The sequence below is a fragment of the Paramisgurnus dabryanus genome, chromosome 19 (assembly GCF_030506205.2).
Source record: "Paramisgurnus dabryanus chromosome 19, PD_genome_1.1, whole genome shotgun sequence".
In the NCBI taxonomy this organism is placed as follows: domain Eukaryota; kingdom Metazoa; phylum Chordata; class Actinopteri; order Cypriniformes; family Cobitidae; genus Paramisgurnus; species Paramisgurnus dabryanus.
Window position 1 is genome coordinate 10,648,062 of NC_133355.1, and position 24,597 is coordinate 10,672,658.

The 24,597-nt window shown below is 39.8% G+C and overlaps 1 protein-coding gene across 1 annotated transcript in view; it reads right to left on the reverse strand.

Moving 5' to 3' along the window:
* Positions 1-911: 911 nt before the first annotated feature.
* LOC135778249 (fibrocystin-L-like) overlaps positions 912-24,597 on the reverse strand; it is an 88,652-nt gene continuing 64,966 nt past the window's right edge. The window contains exons 47-78 of the mRNA XM_065288719.1: positions 18,131-18,260; positions 17,563-17,804; positions 17,293-17,429; positions 16,135-17,173; positions 15,825-16,016; positions 15,528-15,679; positions 15,101-15,260; positions 14,673-14,937; positions 14,494-14,591; positions 14,100-14,254; positions 12,072-12,198; positions 11,815-11,933; positions 11,310-11,439; positions 10,666-10,839; positions 10,319-10,422; positions 10,070-10,193; positions 9,852-9,973; positions 9,486-9,576; positions 9,197-9,342; positions 8,957-9,079; positions 8,656-8,767; positions 5,719-5,835; positions 5,434-5,599; positions 5,056-5,288; positions 4,798-4,962; positions 4,500-4,657; positions 3,092-3,227; positions 2,544-2,918; positions 2,295-2,446; positions 2,053-2,199; positions 1,736-1,889; positions 912-1,487 (exon numbers count right to left, since the gene is read on the reverse strand). Of these exons, the coding sequence (XP_065144791.1) occupies positions 1,210-1,487; positions 1,736-1,889; positions 2,053-2,199; positions 2,295-2,446; positions 2,544-2,918; positions 3,092-3,227; positions 4,500-4,657; positions 4,798-4,962; positions 5,056-5,288; positions 5,434-5,599; positions 5,719-5,835; positions 8,656-8,767; positions 8,957-9,079; positions 9,197-9,342; positions 9,486-9,576; positions 9,852-9,973; positions 10,070-10,193; positions 10,319-10,422; positions 10,666-10,839; positions 11,310-11,439; positions 11,815-11,933; positions 12,072-12,198; positions 14,100-14,254; positions 14,494-14,591; positions 14,673-14,937; positions 15,101-15,260; positions 15,528-15,679; positions 15,825-16,016; positions 16,135-17,173; positions 17,293-17,429; positions 17,563-17,804; positions 18,131-18,260 (6,023 nt within the window). The 3' untranslated portion in view covers positions 912-1,209. The remainder of the gene's footprint in view (positions 1,488-1,735; positions 1,890-2,052; positions 2,200-2,294; positions 2,447-2,543; positions 2,919-3,091; positions 3,228-4,499; positions 4,658-4,797; positions 4,963-5,055; positions 5,289-5,433; positions 5,600-5,718; positions 5,836-8,655; positions 8,768-8,956; positions 9,080-9,196; positions 9,343-9,485; positions 9,577-9,851; positions 9,974-10,069; positions 10,194-10,318; positions 10,423-10,665; positions 10,840-11,309; positions 11,440-11,814; positions 11,934-12,071; positions 12,199-14,099; positions 14,255-14,493; positions 14,592-14,672; positions 14,938-15,100; positions 15,261-15,527; positions 15,680-15,824; positions 16,017-16,134; positions 17,174-17,292; positions 17,430-17,562; positions 17,805-18,130; positions 18,261-24,597) is intronic.

Below are 24,597 nucleotides of genomic sequence, written 5' to 3' on the forward strand. Positions count from 1 at the left end.
CCCTGACAATACACCCTGATTGTTGTTTCTTATGGTTATTTAATTTGTTTCTTTCTTGCCAGGCTTTTATCAATAAAATAATTTGTATTGTAAAATACATAAATAAATATTTTTAAAAGTCCCGCAAAAATTTCACTACAAAAAATGTCTTTCTTACTTAGTATTTTTGTCTGTTTTTCAGTATAACAAATATTTTTAAATGTCCCGTAAACATTTCACTGTAAAAATGACTTTCTTCCTTAGCATTATTGTCTTGTTTTCAGTAAAACAAATATTTTTAAAAGTCCCGTTAACATTTGACTGCAAAAAAATGACTTTCTTACTTTGCATTTTTGTCCTGTTTTCAGTAGAAATATCTACAAAGTCTTAAATTAAGAAAGGAAATAAGTCTAGTTTATAGACAAAAAATACAATATTTAAGTGAATTTGTGCTTAAAACAAGTAAAAATATCTGCCAAAAAAAATCTTAAAAAAGTTTCCATTTTTCTTAAACACTTAATTTAAGCTACATTTTCTCACCCCATTGGCAGATTTTTTTGCTTTTTTAATCACAAATTCACTTAAATTGTTTATTTTTTTGTCTGAAAAACTTATTTTCTTAGGTAATTTTGCTCATCAAGAAAATACATCTTGATTTTAAAAATGTTAGATATTTTACTGAAAACAAGACAAATTTTTTTTTGCAGTGGTGTAATTTGAAATCAAGTGTAATAGATTTAAACTGATATAAGAGTTAGATCAGATTATCTATTATGTAAACGCAGCCAGTGAAAGACTATGGCCTTTTTTTTTCCCTCTACAGAGGCAGGTAGAGTTTGAGAATTGGACTTTAACGACCTCTAGTGATGGGTCATAATAACAACACTTGACTGGATTCTACTGTTCAAAAAATAACAGCCATAACAAGCATGCTCAAGTTGATGTTTAATGATGACAGAAGCCTTTATAGTTCAAAGTAAAGCAATAGGATTATTTACTGAAAAATTCAAAAATATCTTACTTTTTTAATATATATGTATTTTAAGTAATATATGTATTGTTCTGCAGTAATCATTAGAATTTTTTTCACACTTAATATGGATAATATAGAAATGAAGGATACATATTTGAATTATGAGAAAGCAACAGAAATAAATCCACAATAATCATGTATTTATAATGATGGACAGAGAAGGCACATTGTAGTTTTTACATTGTTTGGTTCAGTTTCTAGGTTTCTCTGAACAGGAGGAGTAGAGCAGTTAAAAGCACGAGCAGACACACAGATGGTGATGAGATTGACGGACTGGAGTCAAAGATGCATGGAAAGTCTGTGGTGACAACCACAGGTGCAGGAGTTGTAGCTGGGGGTTGAGCAGGAGTTGTAGCTGGGGGTTGGCCAGGAGTTGTAGCTGGGGGTTGAGCAGGAGTGGTCCCCTCTCTGACAGTAAAGGATCTCGACTCAGCATTCCATTCATTCAGACTAAATGCCAATTTCAGGTTCACACCTATAAAAAGATACAGAGAAAAATGACAGGCTTCTCAGATGCTCACCATTTCTAAAAACTCCAGGATCCAAAATTAATATCAACACCTTTTTTAAGGATTGTAAAATCATAACTGATTTAAGTCAAACTTTAAGAATGATTATTTAAATCTTGATGACTTAGGTTATATGTATGATTCAAATCAAAATACATTTAAACTAAATAAAACATCTGTTAATGTTTTCTTTTACACAGATAAGAGGACTCACCAGTGTTTAAGATGCTGAGGTCTGTGTAATTTGCCCAGCAGCCACTGAACAGGATGGTGGTGTTTCCCGAAAGTCCCTCTGCTGGATTCCCATAAGCATCTTTGAGTACAGCTGAGATTGTTAAACTCGTCACACCCACAGACACACAGTTACCCTGAAAACAGACAAAGCACATGCCCGTTTTCTGAATGAATATCCCTATCAGCCATTTGAGGTTACTGTGGCTGTGTCTAATGAATGATGGATGCCAATGATTCTTAAGGTAGGATTTGTAACAATTTTTAAGCCAAGGTCAGAAGGAGTTGATTCTGTCTCACCTCTGCATCCACAGCCATGATGCTGGGCTGCACACTGAGGGGTCCAGGGTACCACGCAGCCACCGGTTGGACCACAATTATCAGTGAAGACACTGTGCTGACTGACAACACCTGGGGGTCTTCACGAGTCACCTCCTGAGTGGCCACCTTATAGACAAACAAAATAAGTAAAACAGCATGGTGTGCTTTATTATTACTAGATCTTAACAATTCATGACAGCATGAGCTAATAAATATCTTACTTGACTCCAGGATGGGTCACTGGAAGGGGGTGGAGGGGTGATCATGTCCAGGGAAGACACACTGAAGCCGATGGATTGACTCAGATCGCCTGATACAGCAGCACGACCCAGTTCATCAGCAGCATTCCTCAGAACCGAAAACTGCTGGTCATCTTCAACAGAGGTTAATAATGGTACTTTATACACTGCAAAGTGATCTTACCTTTTAATTATTCAATTTCAATAATTGACCTTATTATCTTGCCTTACCAGTGGTGGTGCTGGTGGTGTTGTCGATAGTGTTTGTGTTGTCGGTGCTGATGGTCTGTATGGGTGGCTGACTGATCTGAATCTCCACCGTCAGTCCAGTCGCACGTCGTCTTCGTGCACTGCTGCCCTCACGGATGATCTTGGTGATTCGAATCATATTCGGTGGTACTCTGAGGAATGCAGCCAGATTTCTGACCAGATTAGGTCCAAAGAACTCTGCCTCAGTCATGGCCGGGAGATTGAAGGCCACGAAAAGAACCGCGGAAGTGCGGATCTGGACCGGTTGTGAGCCACGGAGAAGTATGTACAACATATTGTAGTCTGGGTCAAAGAAGTTCGAACCGTGATCAGAGTCAAAACTTGGAAGATATTCACCTAAAGAGTGAAAAATGGGTGAATTTAGTTATGTTGGTACAATACGCATTTCAAATAGAACTTTTTTGTAATATATATAAATATATATATATATATATATATATATATATATATATATATATTTATATATATATATAATTATTATTTAATACATTTCTATTACTGTACTGTACCTGGATATGTCGGCTCAAGCTGTGTGTAATCTTTGGTGTCTGGATTCCACTGAGCATTAGTTGGAGCGACTAAATTGTCGTTTAAATACACGTCTAACCGCTGAGGGTTTGAGTAAAATATAGCCACCCTAACAGCCTGTAGAGAAAAGAAGTGAAGGTTAGTGCACAAATATACTAAACAAATCCATATGGAAATTAAGGTACAGTTGTCTATAAGTTGATGCCATAGATATGTGTTTGCATAAACTTTCACTTGAATGTTTTGGCAAACATTTCATAAACCCAGCAAAAAATATTGGTAACACTTTCTTTAAAACCCATGCTTATAATGAATTACAGCCACATTTATAATTGTTTATAGGTAATTGTTACTATGTTATAAATATATTTATAAAGACACAATAACACCTATACCCCATTATAAATGTTATACAGTAGTTACATTTATAATATTTTTATTATTACTTATAAGTGATGTATTTGCTTTTTCAGTGTGTATGCTCATAATCAATTATACACTAATTTGTATGTATTATAAATTAGTGTATTTTTTTAATGCATTGTTATAATGTCATTAGTTACGACTTATTAGTAATGCAGATTTAGTTATTTGTCAAATAACTGAATTGTTTTTATTGTTGTTACTGTAATAGCCATGTTGTGAGTTACTTATTGTGAATCATAATACAGTTATTAAATGTAATTAATTAATAAATGCATTATTGATGGCTTTAAGTAAAGTGAAAGCATACAATACAGTTTTCCTAATGCAAATGTTAGGAAATCATGAAGATGATATTTATTGAAAAAATAATGTTACTATGTTTTACTAGTATTTCAATTTCTATATTTTTTTTATTACTTTATAATAGTCATTATTGTTCTGTACTTTCACTTTACTTGAAGCCATCAATATTGAATTTATAGAGGTTAATAACTCTATGACTCACAATAAGTAATACACAACATGGCTATTAACAACAATAGAAAACAATTTAGTTATTTGACAAATAACTAAATCTGAATTAATAATAAGTTGTAATATAATGACATTATAACAATAACATTGAAAAAGAAAATGTGTCGCTTATAAGAATATATATTATTATATCTGTTCTTATAATGGGGTATAGGTGTTGTTGTGTCTTTATAAATATATTCATAGAATTGTAATAATTATCAATAAGCAATTATAAAGGGGGCTATAATTCATTACAAGCACGGGCTTCATAGAAAGTGTTACCAAAATATTTTTTTAAAAACAAGGGATGTTTAATACTTCTCAGAACATTTAGCAAAATCAACCTCAGGAAACATTTCTTGCAAAGTAAGATATTTAGCTGTAAATTTGCCTTTTAGATCATTTGTGTTTATTTTATTTATTGTAGTGTCTATCTAACAGACAAACCTCTGTAGTTTTAGCGTTGAGCATCATCAGTCTCAGCTTCTGTGGTGTTGTGCTGGTGAAATAGATTTCAAAGGACTTATTGGTGGCCACAATGCTATGAAACATAGAGACTCTCTTCTTACAGGCGTAGCCTGTACACCAGCTGTGGTCTTGTGGGCCTGAGATGAGAGAAATAAGTTTAAAAATAAAAGAATATTTTAAAATTCACAATGACAACTATAATTTTTTTTACTGTATTTGGACATGATTGGTAATGTTGGATGTTAAATGAATAATATAAGGTGTTAGTTGGTTATACCATTCAGTAAATCTACATATTTGTCCCCCAGGATGGCCACAGGTGAAAGACGTCTTGTTTCTGTGTCTGCGTCCATACTTTCAATAACCAGCATCTGATAATTGAGTCCAAAGCACTTGTAGCTCTGCCAGGTGTTCATGTATGTACAAGAGTCTCTGATCACACCTGTACAGGTAAAACACAAACATCATAGACAGACATGTTAATTACAAGAGTGATAAAATATGGCTCTCTTACGTCAATGTAAATAATGTTTACCTTTATTAGGAGCTATTTGATTGACAGGTATGCGGCTGCCGTTGAGAGCAGTGAGCATGACTTTAGGGATGCGGTAATCACCCAATCCATGCCGCGGGTCTCCGTTCCACTCGTACTCTGAATACGGCACCACTGCTCCTACTGCACCCAAGAAACTTCCATCCAGATCCTTCAACAGAGTCTTCTTCTTAGCATCACAGTCCATGTCCACACAGTCGGATGGGTTCACTTTACTACAATAAGAGCAAACAAAGAAGTAAAAAGGTAAGAAGTTAAATTTTATCAGTCACCTGTACTTTAAATTGTCTTTTTTGGAATGCCTGCAATAACCGGATGATGTTAAAGCGATAATTGATGAACAGTAAGCCTTCAGTTTACCTGAGATCAGGGTTATGAATGAACGCTAGAGATTCTTCAGTGCTGTCTATCTTAGAGATCCTCTCAACACTGATTGGATGTTGTAGGTCCTCATTTCCTGGGTTGGTCATGAACATGTAATTTCTTTCAGTGGAACACACATTTCTGAACCCAACAAATGTTGTATCTGGTGGAAGGAACAGACAGTAAAATGACAGAGTGTCAATTTTATATATTTTAGCAGCTTGTAGACAATTTAATACGTGAAACAGGAGATTGAACACATTTTGAGAGAATGTGTCTCACCAGAGACCGTCAGTAAACCGGCTATGGCGTTGTAGCTCGTGAGTCCAGGGTGAGGTTTCTGTGGTGCTTGGTTGTGATCAGATTCAAACGTCGGCCAGCAAATTCCAGACCTGCCACCTGTTGTACACAGAAAGAACATTAGTTATACTAAATCAATACAATTAAAATACCGTATGTATATACAGCCTGATCTCACAAATTTCCGTGTAATAGTCACAGAATATTTTGCTCATTTATCTGTGTCATTGTCACGGATCTCTGCATTTTTCCGTGTCTGTACCACGGACTTTCTTTTCCATGTCAGTTTCACGTATTGGTTACTCAATAGGTTTTTTTTTTCTATTTTCTTACCATTGTTGCTTGGGTTTGGGGTTAGAGCGACTTTCTGTTACATAAAATGGCATCCCAAACCCAACTCTAACCCTAACATTAGGCGACAATTGTATAAACTCCTAAAAAAATAGTATAAACCAATAGTTAAAGTGACATCATAACCCAAACCCCAGCGACAATGGTTTAACCCTTGTGTGGTGTTTGGGTCTGTGGGACCCGTTTTTAATGTTTACTAAAAGAAAAATTATGCAATTAATTATTGTTTCAACCTCAGATTCATTGGCCTTGGCTCATTTTCTATAAAGAACATAAAAATAAACAAATTAATAATTACTGTACACTGTTCACCCCCCTACGCATTTATATTACATATGTGGTGTTCGGGTCCACTGGACCCGGGGTTAATAAGAGTGTAAAAATTGAATGTGCTATGTAACTTTACTCTGTTTTTCTTCTATCTGGGACTGATGTGAGTGCATGAGTGTGTTTTTATATATGTCTGTACATATGTGATGGATGCATGTCAGAGTTTTGTCCTTCTGCACTTGCTATAATGCTGCAAGGATACAACATGTTATATATCAAGCATGAACACTCATCTGGCCCCACTGTCCCAAACACTTTACCTTTTGTCTAACAGGAACCATTCTACATTTTCCCATTATCTCCCTTACAAAAAATATTCATGCTTATATTATAGTAAAAGTGTAGTTATCATGGCAAATTGGTGTATTGATTACCATTTGTAAAACCATGGGTTTACCACAAAACCTATGGTGTGTGCGCGCACGTGTGTGTGTGTGTGTGTATGAGTGCGTGAGAGAGAGAAAGTAAATAGAGAAGTAGAAATAGAGAAAGTAAAATTTTATATCCAAGCATTTTTATCATTTTAGGTTGTAGCCAATAGCAACACATTTTACTGCAGTGTGTGTGGACATAAGATGGACAGGACGACACAGTATATGTCTATAAAATGCAAGAAATGCATATGCAACACAGCTACATGGTAAAAATCTGCTTCTTATGTGTTGTGTAGGCTGGCATGAACAGGTTATGTGTTCAATGTGGATGATGTGTTATGATACAGCATCTTTCCAGATGGGGATTGTGCTGTGTAAACTGACACAAATGTGTACAATTTCAAACTAAGTTCAAAGACTTAAACATCAAAGTGATAAAAAACGTGTTTGAGATGAAAAAGTGATAAATACTTACTTAAGATAAACATGTTTTTCCCCAATATCTGGGAGAGAATAGAATTTTCTTCTCTTATTCATATTATCACAAAAACGAATAGCACTTTAATCTATAAATAGTCCTCTACTAGTGGCAAATGACAAATATTAACCATAAATTCTGTCTATATTACTTGCAATAAGGCTAAAATAAACATCTGTAAACAGTTATACATAAATTTGTATGACTGGATTGTTTTAGGATACGAATAATGCCGTGGGTCCACTAGACCCACAAACATTGTCTAAGTAACAAAAATATGAACACCACACGAGGGTTAAAAATAGGAAAAACAATTGAGTAACCAATACGTGAAACTGACACTGAAAAGAAAGTCTGTGGTATGGACACGGAAAAATGTGGAGATCCGTGACAATGACACGGATAAATAAGCAAAATATTCTGTGACTACAACCCAGTATCACGAAATTATGTACCTATAGGCATGCATTGCCGCGCGTATGCATGAGCATGTCACGCTTTTCTGTTTGTGTCACTGTCACGTATTGGTTACTCAACTTTTTTGTCCTATTTTCAAACCATTGCCGTTTCTGTATAGGGTTAGATTTACATAAAATGACATCCCTACCCAAACCCAGCTCTAACCCCAATGTCAGGCGACAATTGGTTAAAGTTTAGAAAATATAAAAGAATAAGTCTTGTATCTTAAAAAAAATAGTATATACCAATATTTAAAGTGACATACTAATGCAAGCACCAAACTAACCCTAAACAGAGGCGACAATGGTTGGAAAATAGGACAAAAAAGTTGAGTAACCAATACGTCACAGTGACACAAACAGAAAAGCGTGACATGCTCATGCATTACATGCGGCAAAGCGTGACATTGTCACGCTGGTCCATACGTGCCTTGCTACCCAGTCTCACAAAGTTTCGTGATACAGGGTTGGACTATACCATGGAAACTTGTGAGATCAGGTTGGTTTATACTATATACACATGGTGTAGGCTGAAGGCTGTTGTTAGGTACAACGCAAAGTGGAGCCGTGATTTATTCATAAATAGAGCATTAGCCTTGAATACCTTATTTCTTTCATAGAACGTTTCCACACTGTTCAATTATTAAAGTAGCCTAAAAAAATCACTTATAATTTTTCCTTTCGCTGGAAATAACAGTCCCTGACTGACTATTAACAGCAACATGTTTATGTTGCTAAGCAGGGTTGCTTAAGGTGCAGCACAGTAATACACAGAATCATTGGGTGCAGTGGCCACAGCCATTTTTTATTATGAATAAAATACTGTACAGCTATTGACCATTCAGAATAAAGGACTGTTGAATGTACTTACTATTTTATAAAAATGTTTATATACAGTCTGTATGTACGCATGCGTGTATATACGTACCTTTAGGGGGTCGTGGAGCCCTGTGGCTTTTGCTGAGTGCAACATAGGTCTCACTGGTTGCCAGTTTGTCCAAACAGTTAAAATCAGGGCTGCTGCCCACAATCAGAGACTCCTAATGCAGGAAACTCATTAAAGCGTTGTGTTGACTAAACACTGATGTTCTTGATTACACCCATAACCTTTTCGTTATCTTTGCCATATTAATCAAAAATTTTATCAAGCTTATTTAATGACAACAACAATTTTTTAAAATGAGAAAGCACTTTGATATTTTTGGCTGAACCAGTCTGTGGATCCTCACCTGTACATGGACGGATTTTTCAGCGTATTCGTGGCTAATAGATGGAGGACTGTAGATTATAGGCATGATGCCCATACCATTATCAACTAAAGTCACATTAGAGATGTACACATTCATAGATACCTGAAGGTCAGAAGGACAACATTTATAGCCCACAAGAGCAATGTAAGGCACTGTATACAACACTTAATGGTTATTGTTAATGAGTTTTAAGGTATTGAATTAAGACGTTTATCATACTTGTACGTAAAGGCCAAAATCAAAATTCTTCCAAACGGTGAACCCCTGGATTTGAGAGCAACCAGCAAGTCCGTCTTTATTCATGTAGACTCCATACAGACCACCATGTGCTTCATTCTGACTCCACCGGGCTACTGAATCTGATTCTTTTATATAATAGAAATGAAGTATCAGTTAGTTTAAAGAGACTGCACATGTAAGCTTTCTACCTAACAACTTTAATAACTATGACTACTACTACTATATCAAAGACTCTGTATGTTTAATCTATTTAAATACACTTATATACCTGGGCAAGGTTCTCCATCAATTCTGAATCCCACTCGTTCATAACCAGCAACAATATTCCCTTGAATAATCACATTGGTTGCTTCATTAACCTAAAACATAAACAGTAATTGTGATTAATGTAGGTATATTTTACCTTATCAGGAGAGCTATAGTACTCAATGTTTCTATTTTGTCATAAAAATATATGCTGATATTTTATATACCCTGGGAGGGCAATAACCAACTACATATTTTATTGTACCATCATAATTAAGACTAAGATTATTGTTCTGATTTTGCTATGTAATATGTAATATCATGTGAATAACATGACAAATAAATATAGACATTTTAGTAACCTTAACCATCACCATTTTTACTGTACCTCAATAGCTGCATTCCATTCAGTGTTTAAAGTCTCCATTGCATCATTGTAGGATCCTGGCCACAGTGTCATAGTGACCAAGTTTCTCCGGACAGCACTGTTATCGCCCCATATTCTGATTCCTAAAGAAGGATATTTGCAAAAGACAAACGCATTATATCATATCGGTATACTTTATCTGATTACATTTGTTATATTGATTTCCTTTGATTAGACACCTTCTCCAACAGTGTGATGGATCACGTTGTCATCAATATTGAGTCCATCTGTTCCAAACACCCCAATAGCAGGAGCAAAGCCATCATGGAAAGCACATCCCTTGATGTAGGACTCACCAGCCACCTATACAAATCATAACCATTTATTAACCATTGGTTTCAGCAGATCACTGCAGTTTAAAACAATTTTGAATATGGTGTGTAGAAAAGCATCAACCAGGCATAAAAATCAAGAGATATTTATTTTACATTTCCCAGGTTCAAAAACGCCAGAGAGTAACGTGGATCTGATGGGTCGGTCCATCCCTCCTGTCCTGTGTGGTAGAACTCAACATTTCTGATTTGAGCTCTTCCTGTAACACATAATATCACAGGTGAGCTTAAGTTTTACTTACTTATGATGTGCAAGTAATTTTGACACACTTGTAAGAGGTGTTAAATATGAAGTGTGTGATGTAAATTTTTTAAGCTAATACATTTGTCTTCTTTTGGTTTTTGTTCGATCAAATGGCCCTCTTCTGGTTAATTAAAGGTTCAAATAAAAGAACCAAACCTCTTCCATCCCTATTGTGAGTATTGTATTATAATGTTTATACCTCTGTAATGAAATTCTCCTCTTGGGACAGTGGCCACCAGTACTCTTGCTCCATAAGACTGTGTGTTCATGGCTGGATACTCCTGTCCAACGATCTTGATGTTTCTGGTCAGCAGACCCACATCCCCTGCAAGCTGATAGCTTCTAGAAGATCCTGGCACAATGTACCTTTGTCCTATATTACCACAGCCATGTTGTGCATTAGAAAATACATATAAAATTGCAACTATTTCAATATACTGTTTGATCACAAGATCTTTCAATATTTTGTAAATTAGTAAGCATAGGGTTGTTCTGTTAGGAATCACTTTCGGACAACATATGAGGAGCTCAGATGCAAAAGCCACTAAACACCACCTCAAAAACAAGATATTCAGTTATTATCTGAATGCTCTCAGCACGTATTATACGTTCATCAAATACTTTCACTTCAAATCCGCTTAATCCCATTCCCAAGTACCGGTTTGTTGGCAGAATCCATTAAAAGTGGTAAAAAAATGCAAATTTGCAAAGTTGTTGTTTGGAAGAATCTATTGTTATTGTGGTATGTGGTTGCAGGAACCAAGAATTGTATTACTGGTAAGTGATACATTACATGGTTTTGCAAAAGTTGGTCCTAAACATTTGAAAGTGCTCAGTGCTAACCAGTGTGTGTGTATGATAAAGGCTGGTCCAGGATCAGTGTGCGGCCATCATCTGAGACTGCAGTTATGGTGCGGATTTCTGTCTGCCATGGGTCATAACTGGTGGTGGACAGCAGAATCTGATCTCCAACCTGTCATGATAAGTATTTCATGATATGTGTATATACCTAGTCTAACCACTAGATGTCAGTTCTGAAATAAATATATGTTTGTCATACAACGTTTATTTGATTAAAGAACAAACATTACACAACCTGGAGGTAAAAAAATCATTTAACACAAGAGTGTGTTTTATGGAAACAAAGAGGATAACGTGTTTAAAGTGAAGCAAATGTAGAGAGCACATTGATATACTGTATGTAATAAGATAATGTTAAATATGATGCTTAATCAATTGTTCATAACAACGACACAATTCATTTATTTTCTTTACCTTTTTTAATTATTTATGATTAAATCACACTATATTAACACATTAAATTGACATCCCTAGTTAAAGGTCTGACCTTCCAGTCAACAGTTTCCTCCAGAGAGAGAGCGTTGTTTCCAGCTTGGACTGTGTTGGCCAGCTTAGTGTGATATACATTGTGTGGCATGCCATACAGATCAAGAGATCCAAACACACCTGGAAAACAGCAGTGTTTCTTTAAATATTATAATTTGTATGATTGCAATGGCAATTGTCTTTCCTAATTTCTTCTATGCAGACCCTTTTAAGAATTACATTATTTAAGCTATTTATATGTTTTTAACCAGCCCTTACCCAGCACTTTAGACCCTTGGTTTATTCCAGGCAACTGCCAATCTGGTGTGAGATGGTTTCCTTTCAGTATGATCTGTAGTTCACCTCTGAAGGGTTGATCAGCTCGTCCAGCAATCAGATGGCCACCCTGGATTAAATGGACAAGTAATATTAGTGCCTTTTCCAATAAAACTAAAAAAATCAACCTCAATCATATTAAATGATCTGGGTTTAGGTTAAATTCCAAGCTTGGAAAACTATTTACCAAAAAAAAGCAATACTGCATTAGATATTTTAGACAGAGGTGTAAAGTAATGAATTACATTTACCTGCGTTACAGTATTTTTTATGTACTTCTACAAAGTAGTATTTAAAATCTGTAATTTTACCTTTTGTTTGAAGTATTTTAAATCATATCCATTACCTAGTAAAAAATATATATAAAAAATAATCCAAGGTGATAAACGCACGCCACGGATACTGATTGATTGATGGGCGGGGGAACGCGCTAAATTTCATGGAGACGAACAAGACAGGCGCCAGTGATGCAGACCCTAAATTTAAAGGGGACAGAAAATGATAAACCATTTTTACCTTGTCTTTGTTGAATAATGGTAGTCTACCCGCATTCACAAACATACAAAAAGTTCTAGACATGCTAAACATCTCAGTCTCATAGAAATTCCTCTTTTAGAAATGTCAGCCAGAAAACGGCCCAATCTGAAAAACTGATGCTTATGACATCACAGGCATCTCCCTGCCCCTCCACTTTAAAATAATTGGCTACATTTTTTCAGTGTCAGCAAAGTCAACCAATCAGTAATGAGTTTGCAAGTCAAGCCAGTAGGGGGAGCCAAATAGGTGCAAAACCACTTGTTTAAAATCCCCCACCCTAATGGAGCTATCTGAGAGAGGTTTTTAGAAAGCTTCTAAGGCATTACAGACCCAAACAAAAACATTTTTGTCTACATGTCACATCACAGAACAAGGATAAATACCCCGTTCAATCATTCTATGTCACCTTTAATTCTCATTCAAGAAACCCCTGGCCATATTTATCTTATAAAACTTGACATCAAACCTACTCAAGCATGTTCAGGTAAGTTATTGATACATAGGGATTAAATTGGGCGGGGGTTGAGCCCAGGCTCATAAGCTGTAGATCTGACTTCACGCAAAGCAGCTAGACTTCGGAAGATGTCTAGCTGGCCATATGGGCACATTGGCATGAGTGTTTCATTCCTATGGAAGGTAGGCTTCACACTCGTGAGTACGGAATTGCCGACCAAGTTTTTACCTCTCATTTGCAACTGTTTTTGACACCATGAGCATTATCTTCTGATGTCTAGCTGCTTTGCGTGAAGTCAAACAACTTAAGAACATCATCGAGAATGTGCAAGGTCGAGAGAGAGAGAGAGAGAGAGAGAGAGAGAAATAAAGGTCTTAAACATCAGGTGCCCAAGTCAGGAAAACTAGATAGAAAACTGACCTCATAAAAAAACTGACCTCATAAAAAAACTGACCTCATATTTTATGCCTCAAAAGTTCACAAAATCATTCCATTAATGTTTCTTACTTATAAAAAAGCTTTTTATTTTATTAAATTTTTGTTATTGCACATTAGATGTAAATGTGTTCATTTAATTAAAAACAACTACTTTTAGATTTATACTCCCTTGTCATTTTTAACTATACTAGAATCCTCACCCCACTGTAAAAAAAAGTAACTCTGTTAAGTTAAAATGTTCTACTTTTACTTAAGTAGATTTTTAGACAAGTAACTTTACTTAAGTAAAATATTATTAAAGTAACGGTTTTCCTTGAGTATAATATTTTATTACTCTTTTCACCTCGGATTTTAGACCTAAGAATGTATCTTTAATATTTAATCTTTTTATTGTTGAATTGAAGTTTTAAGTGTATTTCATCTGCATGTTTATCTTAATGTTTGTAATATTTCTGTAAGCTAATTTAGTCCTGTAAAAAGTCAGATTTCAGCTGTTAACTTAAAAGTGGTAAGATGCAATTTGGTCTACTGTAGATTCTTACCTGAATGGAGATGTATGTGACTTCAAGAACAATGTTGTTATATTGTGAGCCACCGATGTTTGCGGTGCCATTATTTGTGTCTGGAATCTCCAGAATACCAAATATTGTCAGCTTGTTCAGTGAAGGAATTTGAATATCTACAACCACACATGTCCCTAAAAAAAACAAAGTGTTAAATTTTTTTCATTAGTGTCGATGTTACACTTGTATGTGATTAGTATACAGTAGTTGTGGCATCAGTTTTGAGGCACCTCAGTTTTCGTCTTAATTTTGAGTTAAAAAAAAGTTCTGGGGTCAACATTAGTTAGGTTTTAGTTAGGTTTAAGGAATACAACCTAAACAGCTCTTTTGCCCTTTTTTTATAGTAACTGTGGGATTTGCAGGAGTTGCTTACCTAATGGAATGACCACATCAGAGTCTGTTTGTGGTACAGCATAGTTGTTTTCTGGGCTTGACCTCCAAAATAATGTATTTGACCAGGGAGTACATCCACTGTATATTTTACAAACAAAGTCAAACAATAGACAACATGGTAATATAAATGTGCTGAGTAAGTGTGCATGTGTAACTTACTTAAAGGCTTCAGGCTTGTACAAAGAAGTTGAATTGTCTGATGGAACAGAAACAGGTAGACCAGGTGGATCAGGTGGAACAAATGGACCAGCGTGACCAGATGCAGTTGTAGAAGTTGTAGAAGTTGGAAGCTGTGGAGGTTGTGTTGGTGCGATACACTTCGGATAGTAACACTGATATGAATAGAAGTATATATATCTGTCTATAATCGACCGGTCCACACTGTTCCTCCTCCTTCGGCTACCTGCATTGTCTCTTCCAGACACTGTAGTCAAAATATAACAAACATTTATTTCTCTATAGTTTTAGGATAACATTTATATGATCAATGTTGAACATTTTACAGCCTACAGTAATTATAATGTTTTCTCTTTTAATATAAAAGTACGATTAGCAAATGTCTTGTATAAAGAGATGAGTAGTTTTACCCATGTAATAGACATTTTTAGAAGACTCATTGAAGTACCAGTCGCCATTTACATTCACAGTAGGGTCGAGGGGCTTTGAGACACCTTTTCTGTCATCTATAATGTGGAACGCATCAGGCGCTTGAGTAAAGTTGTGATTTATAATAATATAATCTTCTGGCTATCAGGGAAGAAAAAAGAAAAAGAATTAGACTTGATAAATTATCAAACAAAACAAAACTGCTTTTATTTTATTACTATTTGGATTTTGACAGCCGTGGTCCAATTAAATAGTTAAAGCTGCTTAAATATTCAAAATACTGCACAGAAAAATAAGAAAATTCAGTTTTGGAACGATAAAAAGCTATTTTGGTGAATTGGTGTTTTCTTTTTTAAATAAATGTATGTCGACTTATACTGTAAGCATTGTGAAGAGCACAAACTTTACCTTAAAGCCGTAGATTATGCCATGATATGACATGCTGGTGATTTGGTAATCATACTCAAAATACCAGTTATAGGTTTGGCCTGTAGGCACCAGTGCCATCCAGCCATTATAGTCGGTCACAAGGATTTGAATAAAAGGTAGCACACAAGACCCTAAAGGAGAAAGTACATTGCTTACTAAGTACATGAAGGCAAAGTAAATTGTACAGAAACAAGAATCAAATGCACACACACACACACACACACACACACATCTTTTAATATCTCAGTTATTCTATAAGTTGATTATTTCACCTACCAAAAGAGTTGGTGAGAGTCACATTGTTATACTGAAATGAATATGGGTTGGGATTGTATATAACCAGCCGATGAAAGTTAGTGGTGTTGTCACAAACTGCTCCAGGTACACCAACACTCCAATCTGCTACTTGAGAGCAGTGACTTGGGTCGAGCAGGTTACTCATCGACACCACCTTAGAGTTAATCCTGCCTTTTTTTAAATAGTAAGATATTAGATAGATATACACATTAAATATCTTATATCTATTCATATATAATGTAATGTTGTAATCCCCCTATTCTAAGATAATTTTTAAAGGGAACTATACCTGTCAGGGATCCATCAGTATCTACAAGTACCACTTCATGCTCCCATCTGAACCTGGCCTTATTGGGGGACTGATAGTATTGGATCCCACTAAACCTTGCGCTCCATCCTCCACAGCGGAACGTGCAGGTTCCAATGATTTCTGCCACCCCGACAGCTGCGCATGTTGACTGGTTGAAGTTCACAAATGTGGTGTTGATGACACTCATACCATCATCCAAAGGCAGAACAACACCATGCGTGGTGCAGTAATCATTTCCCAGACCCAGTTCTTCCACATGACCCACAAATGTGCTGTTGACCACAGCTGCACCTCCTTCCAGCCCCCATCCACTGACATAGTCCCATTTGATCCTCTTGGTCTCCACTCCTGCTTTTTCATTATTGACCATGAGGAACTCACTGAACTGCACAGCTCCAACATTCACGCACTCAGCACCTTTCTCATTGTTCCAGGAGATCAGGCGGCGGAAGACAACTGCTGCTGGTATTGGCATTCTGTAGTAGCTGTTATCATTCTGCATAGGAAAATATTCTGGGAGAATCCACAATCCATACCAGCCCTGTGAATGCACGGTGTTATTGAAAAACTCTAAAAGTGGTATTTTTTTCGGACAGATGTTGGAATCATATGATGGAGATCCATAAGGACAATTATCCATGTGGTACCAGAAACCGAAGTGCGTCCCACCAGCCGCTGCATTATGTCTAATGGTGTTGTTTGGGTTGGTTACCCAGTATGCAGCTGGATTCACATCATCATTTAGCAAACTTGTGCTCTGTCTGACAAATACGGCTAAATTGTACTGCAAGATGTTTCCGGTCTCAATGCCATCTTCAATAAAGAAAGCACCACCCTTAATATCGTAGATGACGTTGTGTTCCACCAGCAGGTTGTGGGTTTTGTAGATGCTCACAGCACGGTTGTAAGATTGATGGATGGCACAGCCGCGCACATATGACTTATACTGAACATCACCCATTAGATGCCAGTGGATCGGGTATCGCCCTAGACGGAACCCCTGTCCAGCATGATAAACCTAAAATGTAGAGGAATAATATTTTTTGACTGCAAATGCTTTTTGTTGTTGAGTATCTTAAAGGTCTCAAAGACATTTTGTCATTTTGATTTGTTTATAGTTATTCATCAAACAGTTACCTCAACATATTCAATTCTGCCAATTGCCAGGTTCTGGTCAGGTTGTGGTGCGTGAATCATGATGCAACCACCAAACTCATCACTTCCAACTTCTTCTCCAAATCTCCCCTGGTAACATGTCTGCACTGCAAATTCCCCTGTAAGAATGTATGAAGAGAATACATGTGCAATATTTTGAATGTGGTAGCCACATACTTTGTCATTTAATTTTGTGTAAGCTTGTCAAATATTAATTCCTTATTTCTGTCTTGGATGATGAATCATTAAAACCTGTGTTAAAGCCATCAGGGCAAGCTGGTATCGAATCATTCCACTCCTGGTTGTTGGATCCACGGACAACAATGTTTCTGGTAAGAAGTCCCACCTCTGCTCTTGCTTCAAAAACAGTCCCATCAGGCAGAGTAACAGACACACCCAGATGAGTGTAGGTCAGGGGTTCGGTCAGTGTGAGGGTCCTGCCATCAGTCGAAACCAAGGCAATTCTCCTCAACTCATTCTCTCTTTGGCTATGACTGTGAATTAATGAAAACAGATTTCCAAACATGTAAATGATCAGATAGGTTTCCGAATAGTAACACTCCCTTATTTCAATTAGTCAGACAGAGCTACAACCAATCTGACAATGTTTGATGGTGCTAAATTTATACTTTTCCAAAATTAAATGACATACATGTCTTTATTATGCTGGTATATATTTACATAAAAATATATATTTTATTAATATATTTAAAACAAAACATTACTATGTTCCCACACTGATTTAGTTTAGTATAAGGAGTGGTTTCATTTAAATCAACCTGATTTTCCCTCCAGATTTGTCAGTGCATTTATACTGTACCTGTCCCCTGTTGAAGCAATAACAATTTCATCTCCAATCTTCCAGGTGACAGCATCCATCAGTGTGAGAGTACTGGAGCCATTCTGTGCAGTCTGGGAAAGACGAGTCCACGGTACAGGTACTGGGATTCCTGAAGAAGCAGATTTATAGTCAAACCTTAAAGCATTGTATTGCAGGGGACGGGTTACACATTATAGTGTTAGTAGGGACATTAAGTACCATTGAAAATGTCAACCTAATGGAATGGAAGGGTTCTTTCTGACTTAAAAAGATAGTTCAGCCAAAAAATGAATTTTCATTTATAGCTGAACTATTACCTTTCATTTTTATACATGTCAGGATCAAGGTTTTTTTTTTAGCAATGATTGTGTTCTGTTCATTGTGTTCTGTGTTGTATTTTTTTTCTTTGCATTTGCCACTTCTAATGATTTAACACCAGAACCGCCATGGGGTAAATAAAATTTTTCAAATATATATATAACAAATTTTCAAAAAATTGTACAAGTCTCCCAGTAATTGACTCTTTCTCAAATTATTTCATTTACAATGTCCTGTTAAAAATGTATAGATAAAACCAGATTAAAAAGCGGGGCAATTATACTTATAAATGGCAGCAGATAAATTGACCTAATGCTTTTATTTCAGTGCTGTCAGTTTTACAGTGCTTATGTTTTAATCTTCTATGTGATTGTTCTGTTATTCAAATAAAATAATAAAACTAAACAAATGAACCTGCACATCCCCCCCGTCGAGGAAGCCGTGGCGGCCCATCTCTGCCCGTCGTCCTCCTCCTTGGGTGGTGAGGCTTCACTGCCCTCTAAGGCGTGCCGCATGACGGCGCACCTGGCTGATAAAGCCTACGCCGCGTCAGGAGAGGCTCTGTCTTCGCTGCACACCATGGCTGTCCTCCAGATTTTCCAGGCGCGGGCTCTAAAGGCGCTGGACGAGGGCAGCACGGACCTGAATACCTTCAGGGATCTGAGGGCGGCAACGGATTTCGCGCTGAAAGCCACCAAAAAGTCGGCGCAGGCCATTGGGCGCAGCATGGGCTTCATGGTGGTGATGCAGCGCCAGCTGTGGTTAAATCTCACAGATCTCAAGGAGGCCGACAGGAAGACGCTGCTTAACGCTCCCGTTTCCCCATCTGGCTTGTTCGGTGACGCCGTGGGCACCATCACGGAGCGATTCTCGGAGGCGGTGAAGAGTTCTAAAGCCATGAGTCACTTTCTTCCTCGCCGCCCTATGTCTCATGCGCCGGCGGGACCGCCGCCGCAGAGACACCGCTCCGAGTCTGCGCCACGCCGGCCGGCAGCGCAACCCCCCGCGGCAACGCCCCCGACAGTGAGACCTGAACCGGTGGTGCGTCACAAGAGCCCCTGGCACGAATCCACCAGGAAGCGTCGCAAGAAACCGGGTCCAGGGGGACCGCAGTCCGGAGCAAAGCCGCGTTCCTGACGTGAGTGGTGTGAGAGAGAGAACGCCGAGCGGCGAGCCCGCCGCCAAGAGAGCGAAAGTCTCGTCGAGCGTCCCCCTGGCTGTTGCGGGCGACGCAGAGACTGTCTCTTTAAATGTTTTTGTGTTGCAATAAAAAATTTTACTTTTTCACAAAAAGAGCGTTTTCCTCCCTATCTGGTCTCGGTTTCGGGTCGCTCGCCCCAGGGCAGCTCCCACCCTCATATAAACACGCACAGCGCACCCTCCCCGCTTTCGAACCCCCCCCGCGACGCCCGTTGTCTATCGCGGTGTCAGCCGCCCCCCGGCCATCCTCTCTTGTGCCCGTAACACACACGCTGCACAGAGCGGAGAGGTCTCCATTAGTCCCGCTGGGTCCCTCGCCCCCGAGCAGCGATCCGACGAGCAACGCGCAGCCCCCGAGAACCGAGCTACCCGTCACGCACGAGACGCTTGGCGGCAACGAGCGGTCCGATCATCCTGTCATTCAACCGCTATCACTGCGCTTAGATGCATGGCGTGCCATTCCCAACATATCGGAATGGATGCTGAACATTATTCAGAAAGGATACTCTCTACAGTTTCGACGCAGACCTCCCCGTTTCAACGGCGTGATAGCGTCAACGGTCCGGGGTCAGGACGAGCCGATTTTGTATCAGGAAATCTGCAATCTCCTCGCCAAACGAGCGATAGAGTCAGTTCCGATGCAAGAGAGAGAGAGAGCGGTTTTTACAGCCGGTACTTTGTCGTCCCGAAAAAAGACGGCGGTCTCAGACCGATCTTGGATTTGAGACTAATCAACGAAGCATTACACAAACGTGCTTTCAAAATGACTACACTGAAACAGATCCTCGCCCACATTCGGCCCGGGGACTGGTTTATTTCAGTGGACCTAAAGGATGCTTATTTTCACATTCAGATCGCCCCGCACCACAGGCGCTTTCTGAGATTTGCATTCAAGGATGCTGCATACCAGTTCACGGTCCTCGGCATTCGCATCCTGAATTATTTGGACGATTGGCTGATTTTAGCACAATCCAGAGAGGTGCTCATCAGCCACAGGGACGCAGTACTTTCACATTTAGACACCCTCTGTCTACGTGTGAATTTGCAAAAGAGCGCTCTATCTCCAACGCAGGAGATCGCGTTTCTAGGCGTGCGTCTCGACTCGATCTCAATGAAGACTTTCTTATCAGAGGAGCACAAACGGGATCTGATGTCTGCTCTGAATGTATTCAGCCACGGAAGCACTGTGCCACTGAAACGGTTTCAGAGACTTTTAGGCTTGATGGCGGCAGCCTCCCCGGTTTGCCCACTCGGTCTGCTGTATATGCGCCTGTTACAGCTATGGTTACGATCCAGAGTGCCCAACAGGGCGTGGATATCGGGACGAGCGCGCATTACAGTTACGAACGGATGTATGCGAGCGCTGAGACCCTGGTTCGATCCCAACCTGTTCAGCGGTGGTGCCCCACTCGGGCTGGTTACGAGACGGAAAGTAGTCACGACGGACGCGTCGTTAACGGGCTGGGGAGCCCTGTGCGATGGCGTCCCGGCTTCGGGCTCCTGGTCGGAGACAGAGCGGTTATGGCATATAAACCGTCTAGAGCTCAAAGCCGTCCTTTTAGCACTGCAGAGCTTTGCGACGCTGATCGGGGGCCATCATGTTCTTGTTCGGACGGACAACACTACGGTGGTTTCTTACATAAATCGCCAGGGAGGAGTGCGCTCCAGGCCGCTGTTCAGACAGGCAGAAACGATACTGTTGTGGGCGGATCGTCATCTCCTTTCAATAAAAGCGACGCATGTACCGGGCAGCATGAACTGCGGAGCGGATATGCTGTCGAGGAACGGCATTCCCCAAGGGGAATGGAGATTGAACCCCCTATCTATCGAGCTGATCTGGAGTCAGTTCGGGAAAGCAGAAGTGGATCTGTTTGCGTCCGAGGAAAACACACACTCCCCGCTGTTCTTCTCGTTGACGAGCTCTCCTCTGGGCGGAGAAGCGCTGTCGTTGCCGTGGCCGAGAGCCAGCAAATATGCGTTTCCCCCCATAAAACTGCTGCCGTCAGTTTTACACAAGATCAGAGAGGAAAAAGCAACAGTGACACTAATCGCCCCGTACTGGCCGAACCAGCCGTGGTTTCCCGAGCTGTTGGAACTGTCAACGGCTCCCCCGTGGCCGATCCCGTTGAGACGAGACCTACACTCTCAGGCGAACGGATCAATCTGGCACCCCAGCCCCGAGAAGTGGAAACTTCACGCGTGGAAGGTGTGTGGGAACCGCTGACAGACCTGGCGCTGCCGCGGAGGGTGCTCGATACGCTGATGCAATCGCGTGCCCCCGCTACAAGACGGTTATATGCCCTTAAGTGGTCGGTATTCGCTGCGTGGTGCAAAGAAAAAGAGTTTGACCCGGTGAACTGCTCCGTGTCAGCTATTCTATCCTTTCTACAGCACAGAATGGATACGGGAAGCATGCCCTCCACCCTTAAAGTGTATGTTGCTGCCATCGCAGCTTTTCATGCTGAGATTGGGGGGCGCTCGGTGGGCAAACACGAGCTCATAACAAAGTTTTTACGGGGTGCACGGCGCCTCAGACCTTCTCGCCCACCCACCGTACCGTCTTGGGACCTGGCCTTGGTCCTAAAGCACTAACTCTTCCTCCGTTTGAGCCTATTCTAACGGTAGGTTTGAAGGAGCTTTCTCTAAAAACTGTGCTTCTGCTGGCTTTGGCTTCAGCTAAGCGCATAGGGGATCTACATGCTCTCTCTGTGAACGCTGAATGCTTACAATTTGGACCAGGAGACTGTAATGTCACGTTAAAACCCAAAGCGGGTTATGTGCCTAAATCGCTATCCACGCCATTTAGAGCGCAGGTTATTTCTATCCCCGCCTTCTCCTCGGGTGACGCGGCGACTACTAACGCGATCGTCCAGAGTGAGCTTTGCCCGGTAAGAGCGCTAAAAGCTTATATTGATCGCTCGGCACCGTTCCGGACAGCGGAACAGCTGTTTGTTTGTTTTGGAGGCAGCACCAAAGGACGCCCAGTTTCCAAGCAAAGACTTTCGCACTGGGTGGTTGATGCTATTTCACTGGCATAATCTAGCCAAGGAGTGCGATGCCCTTTGGATATTAGAGCCCATTCTACGAGAGCTATTGCATCGTCGTGGGCTTGGTATAAAGGCGCATCTATTCAGGATTTATGCTTGGCTGCTGGCTGGTCGTCTCAGAACACCTTTGCTAGGTTTTATAATCTGGATGTCTCCTCATTGGCTTCCCGAGTGCTTTCGGTAAACACACCCTCCACCTCCAGTGCCTGACATACCTGGTGGTTTCTATCAGGTCGTGTGTAAGGGGCGGCGCTACCGCGACGCGAACTTGAGAATACCTTAGCGCCGGACGCTGCTCGCTCGCTGAGTATTCGATTTATTCACTTCGAGAATACCACCATGTATTGGTTTTTACGGATTATCACTTGCATTCCTGACGTCGGAAATCACCCGCTCGCTGGATGCTGAGTCATATGAATACTGCATGTGGATTATTTTCTACAAACTTCAACGCCGGACGTCGTCCGCCCGTTGGGCAAGTCAACATGTGACTGCAAGAGTGCTGTGTTCACCGCCGCTAGTCCAATGATCTAAACACTTCTACAACTTGAAGTTTACTTCTTCCCGCTTAATGTGGTGTTACGCTAGTACGCTGACTGGCCCTGTTATGGTTTTTGGCTGGTGCTTAGTACGATATGCCGCTATCGGCTGGTCATTGAGATTGTTGCATGCTGTTTGCTTCGTTATGCTTGGCCTATCTTGCCGTATGCACGCCGCGGTTCTATACAATCTCCCATAGCGTCAGCTAACTGACGCAATGTCGAGAGAACGTTCTCGACAGGGAACGTCTCGGTTACTATCGTAACCTCGGTTCCCTGAGAGAACGTGAACGAGACATTGAGTTAGCTGCCGTGCTCACGGCTTCTTAGGCTGTACGCTCGTTCAGTCGTTTTTATTGAAGATATTCGCTCAAGACGGCTGCTATTATAGTAAGAAGGCCACGCCTCCTTTTGCCGTCTTGAGCGTCATTGGCCAGCGCGAGTTTCAACTGCACTGGCGTTGTGCAATAAGGCTTCAGGGTAATCGTGATTGAAGGATCAATCCCCATAGCGTCAGCTAACTGACGCAATGTCTCGTTCACGTTCTCTCAGGGAACCGAGGTTACGATAGTAACCGAGACGTTTTCCGTTTCAAAATGAGAGGTAGGTTAAACCTGAGACAGCGGGGTAAGTCAAGCCTGTTTCAGAAGGAGAGGTAACTTATACTCAGAGTCTGTTTCCGGAGTAACTTACTCTCTGAACCTAACCTGGTCGGAAGCAGGTTTTATCCTGTAAACTCAGAGTTTCTGGTCGTCTCCGCATTTTTAAAGGAGTAGCGGTGTTTAATCTTGTTAGTTGCTTTAGTACATTAATTCAATGTGCACATTTTTATTACATACACTGTAAAATATATTTTTAGCTGTCTTTAAGTTATAATTAAACTGCCAGTGCATACCATATACTTTATATTTTTTAAATATTACACTAAACTTTCAACTAAAGAGTTAAAACCATAAATTGAAATGACTTGTAAAGCTAATATGATATAATTAGGCGCATAGACCGTCTTAGTGACTAAAATGTCATTTACTTTTAGACCCCGAGTGGATTTTTGTCATATCCATTTGCATTCATGTGAGCGGAATTATTTTTCTTTGCAGTCATTTTAGATATATAAATATCTTTACATGACGAATATCAGTCTTTGTGGCCGTACTCTTACATCTGAACAGTTGCCTTTACATTTCCTATGAAATCCACTCATCATTATCGCTGGTCTAGTGGGTAGTGCTGTGCGCAGTGGTTTGGGCAGACGTGCTGTTGGCAACCTGAGTTCAAATCCTGCCTTGTTGTTTTTCTGTTTTATTCATGACAAACATTTGTAAAGTTCGTAGCCTTATATGCCAAAGTATTATGCCTAATT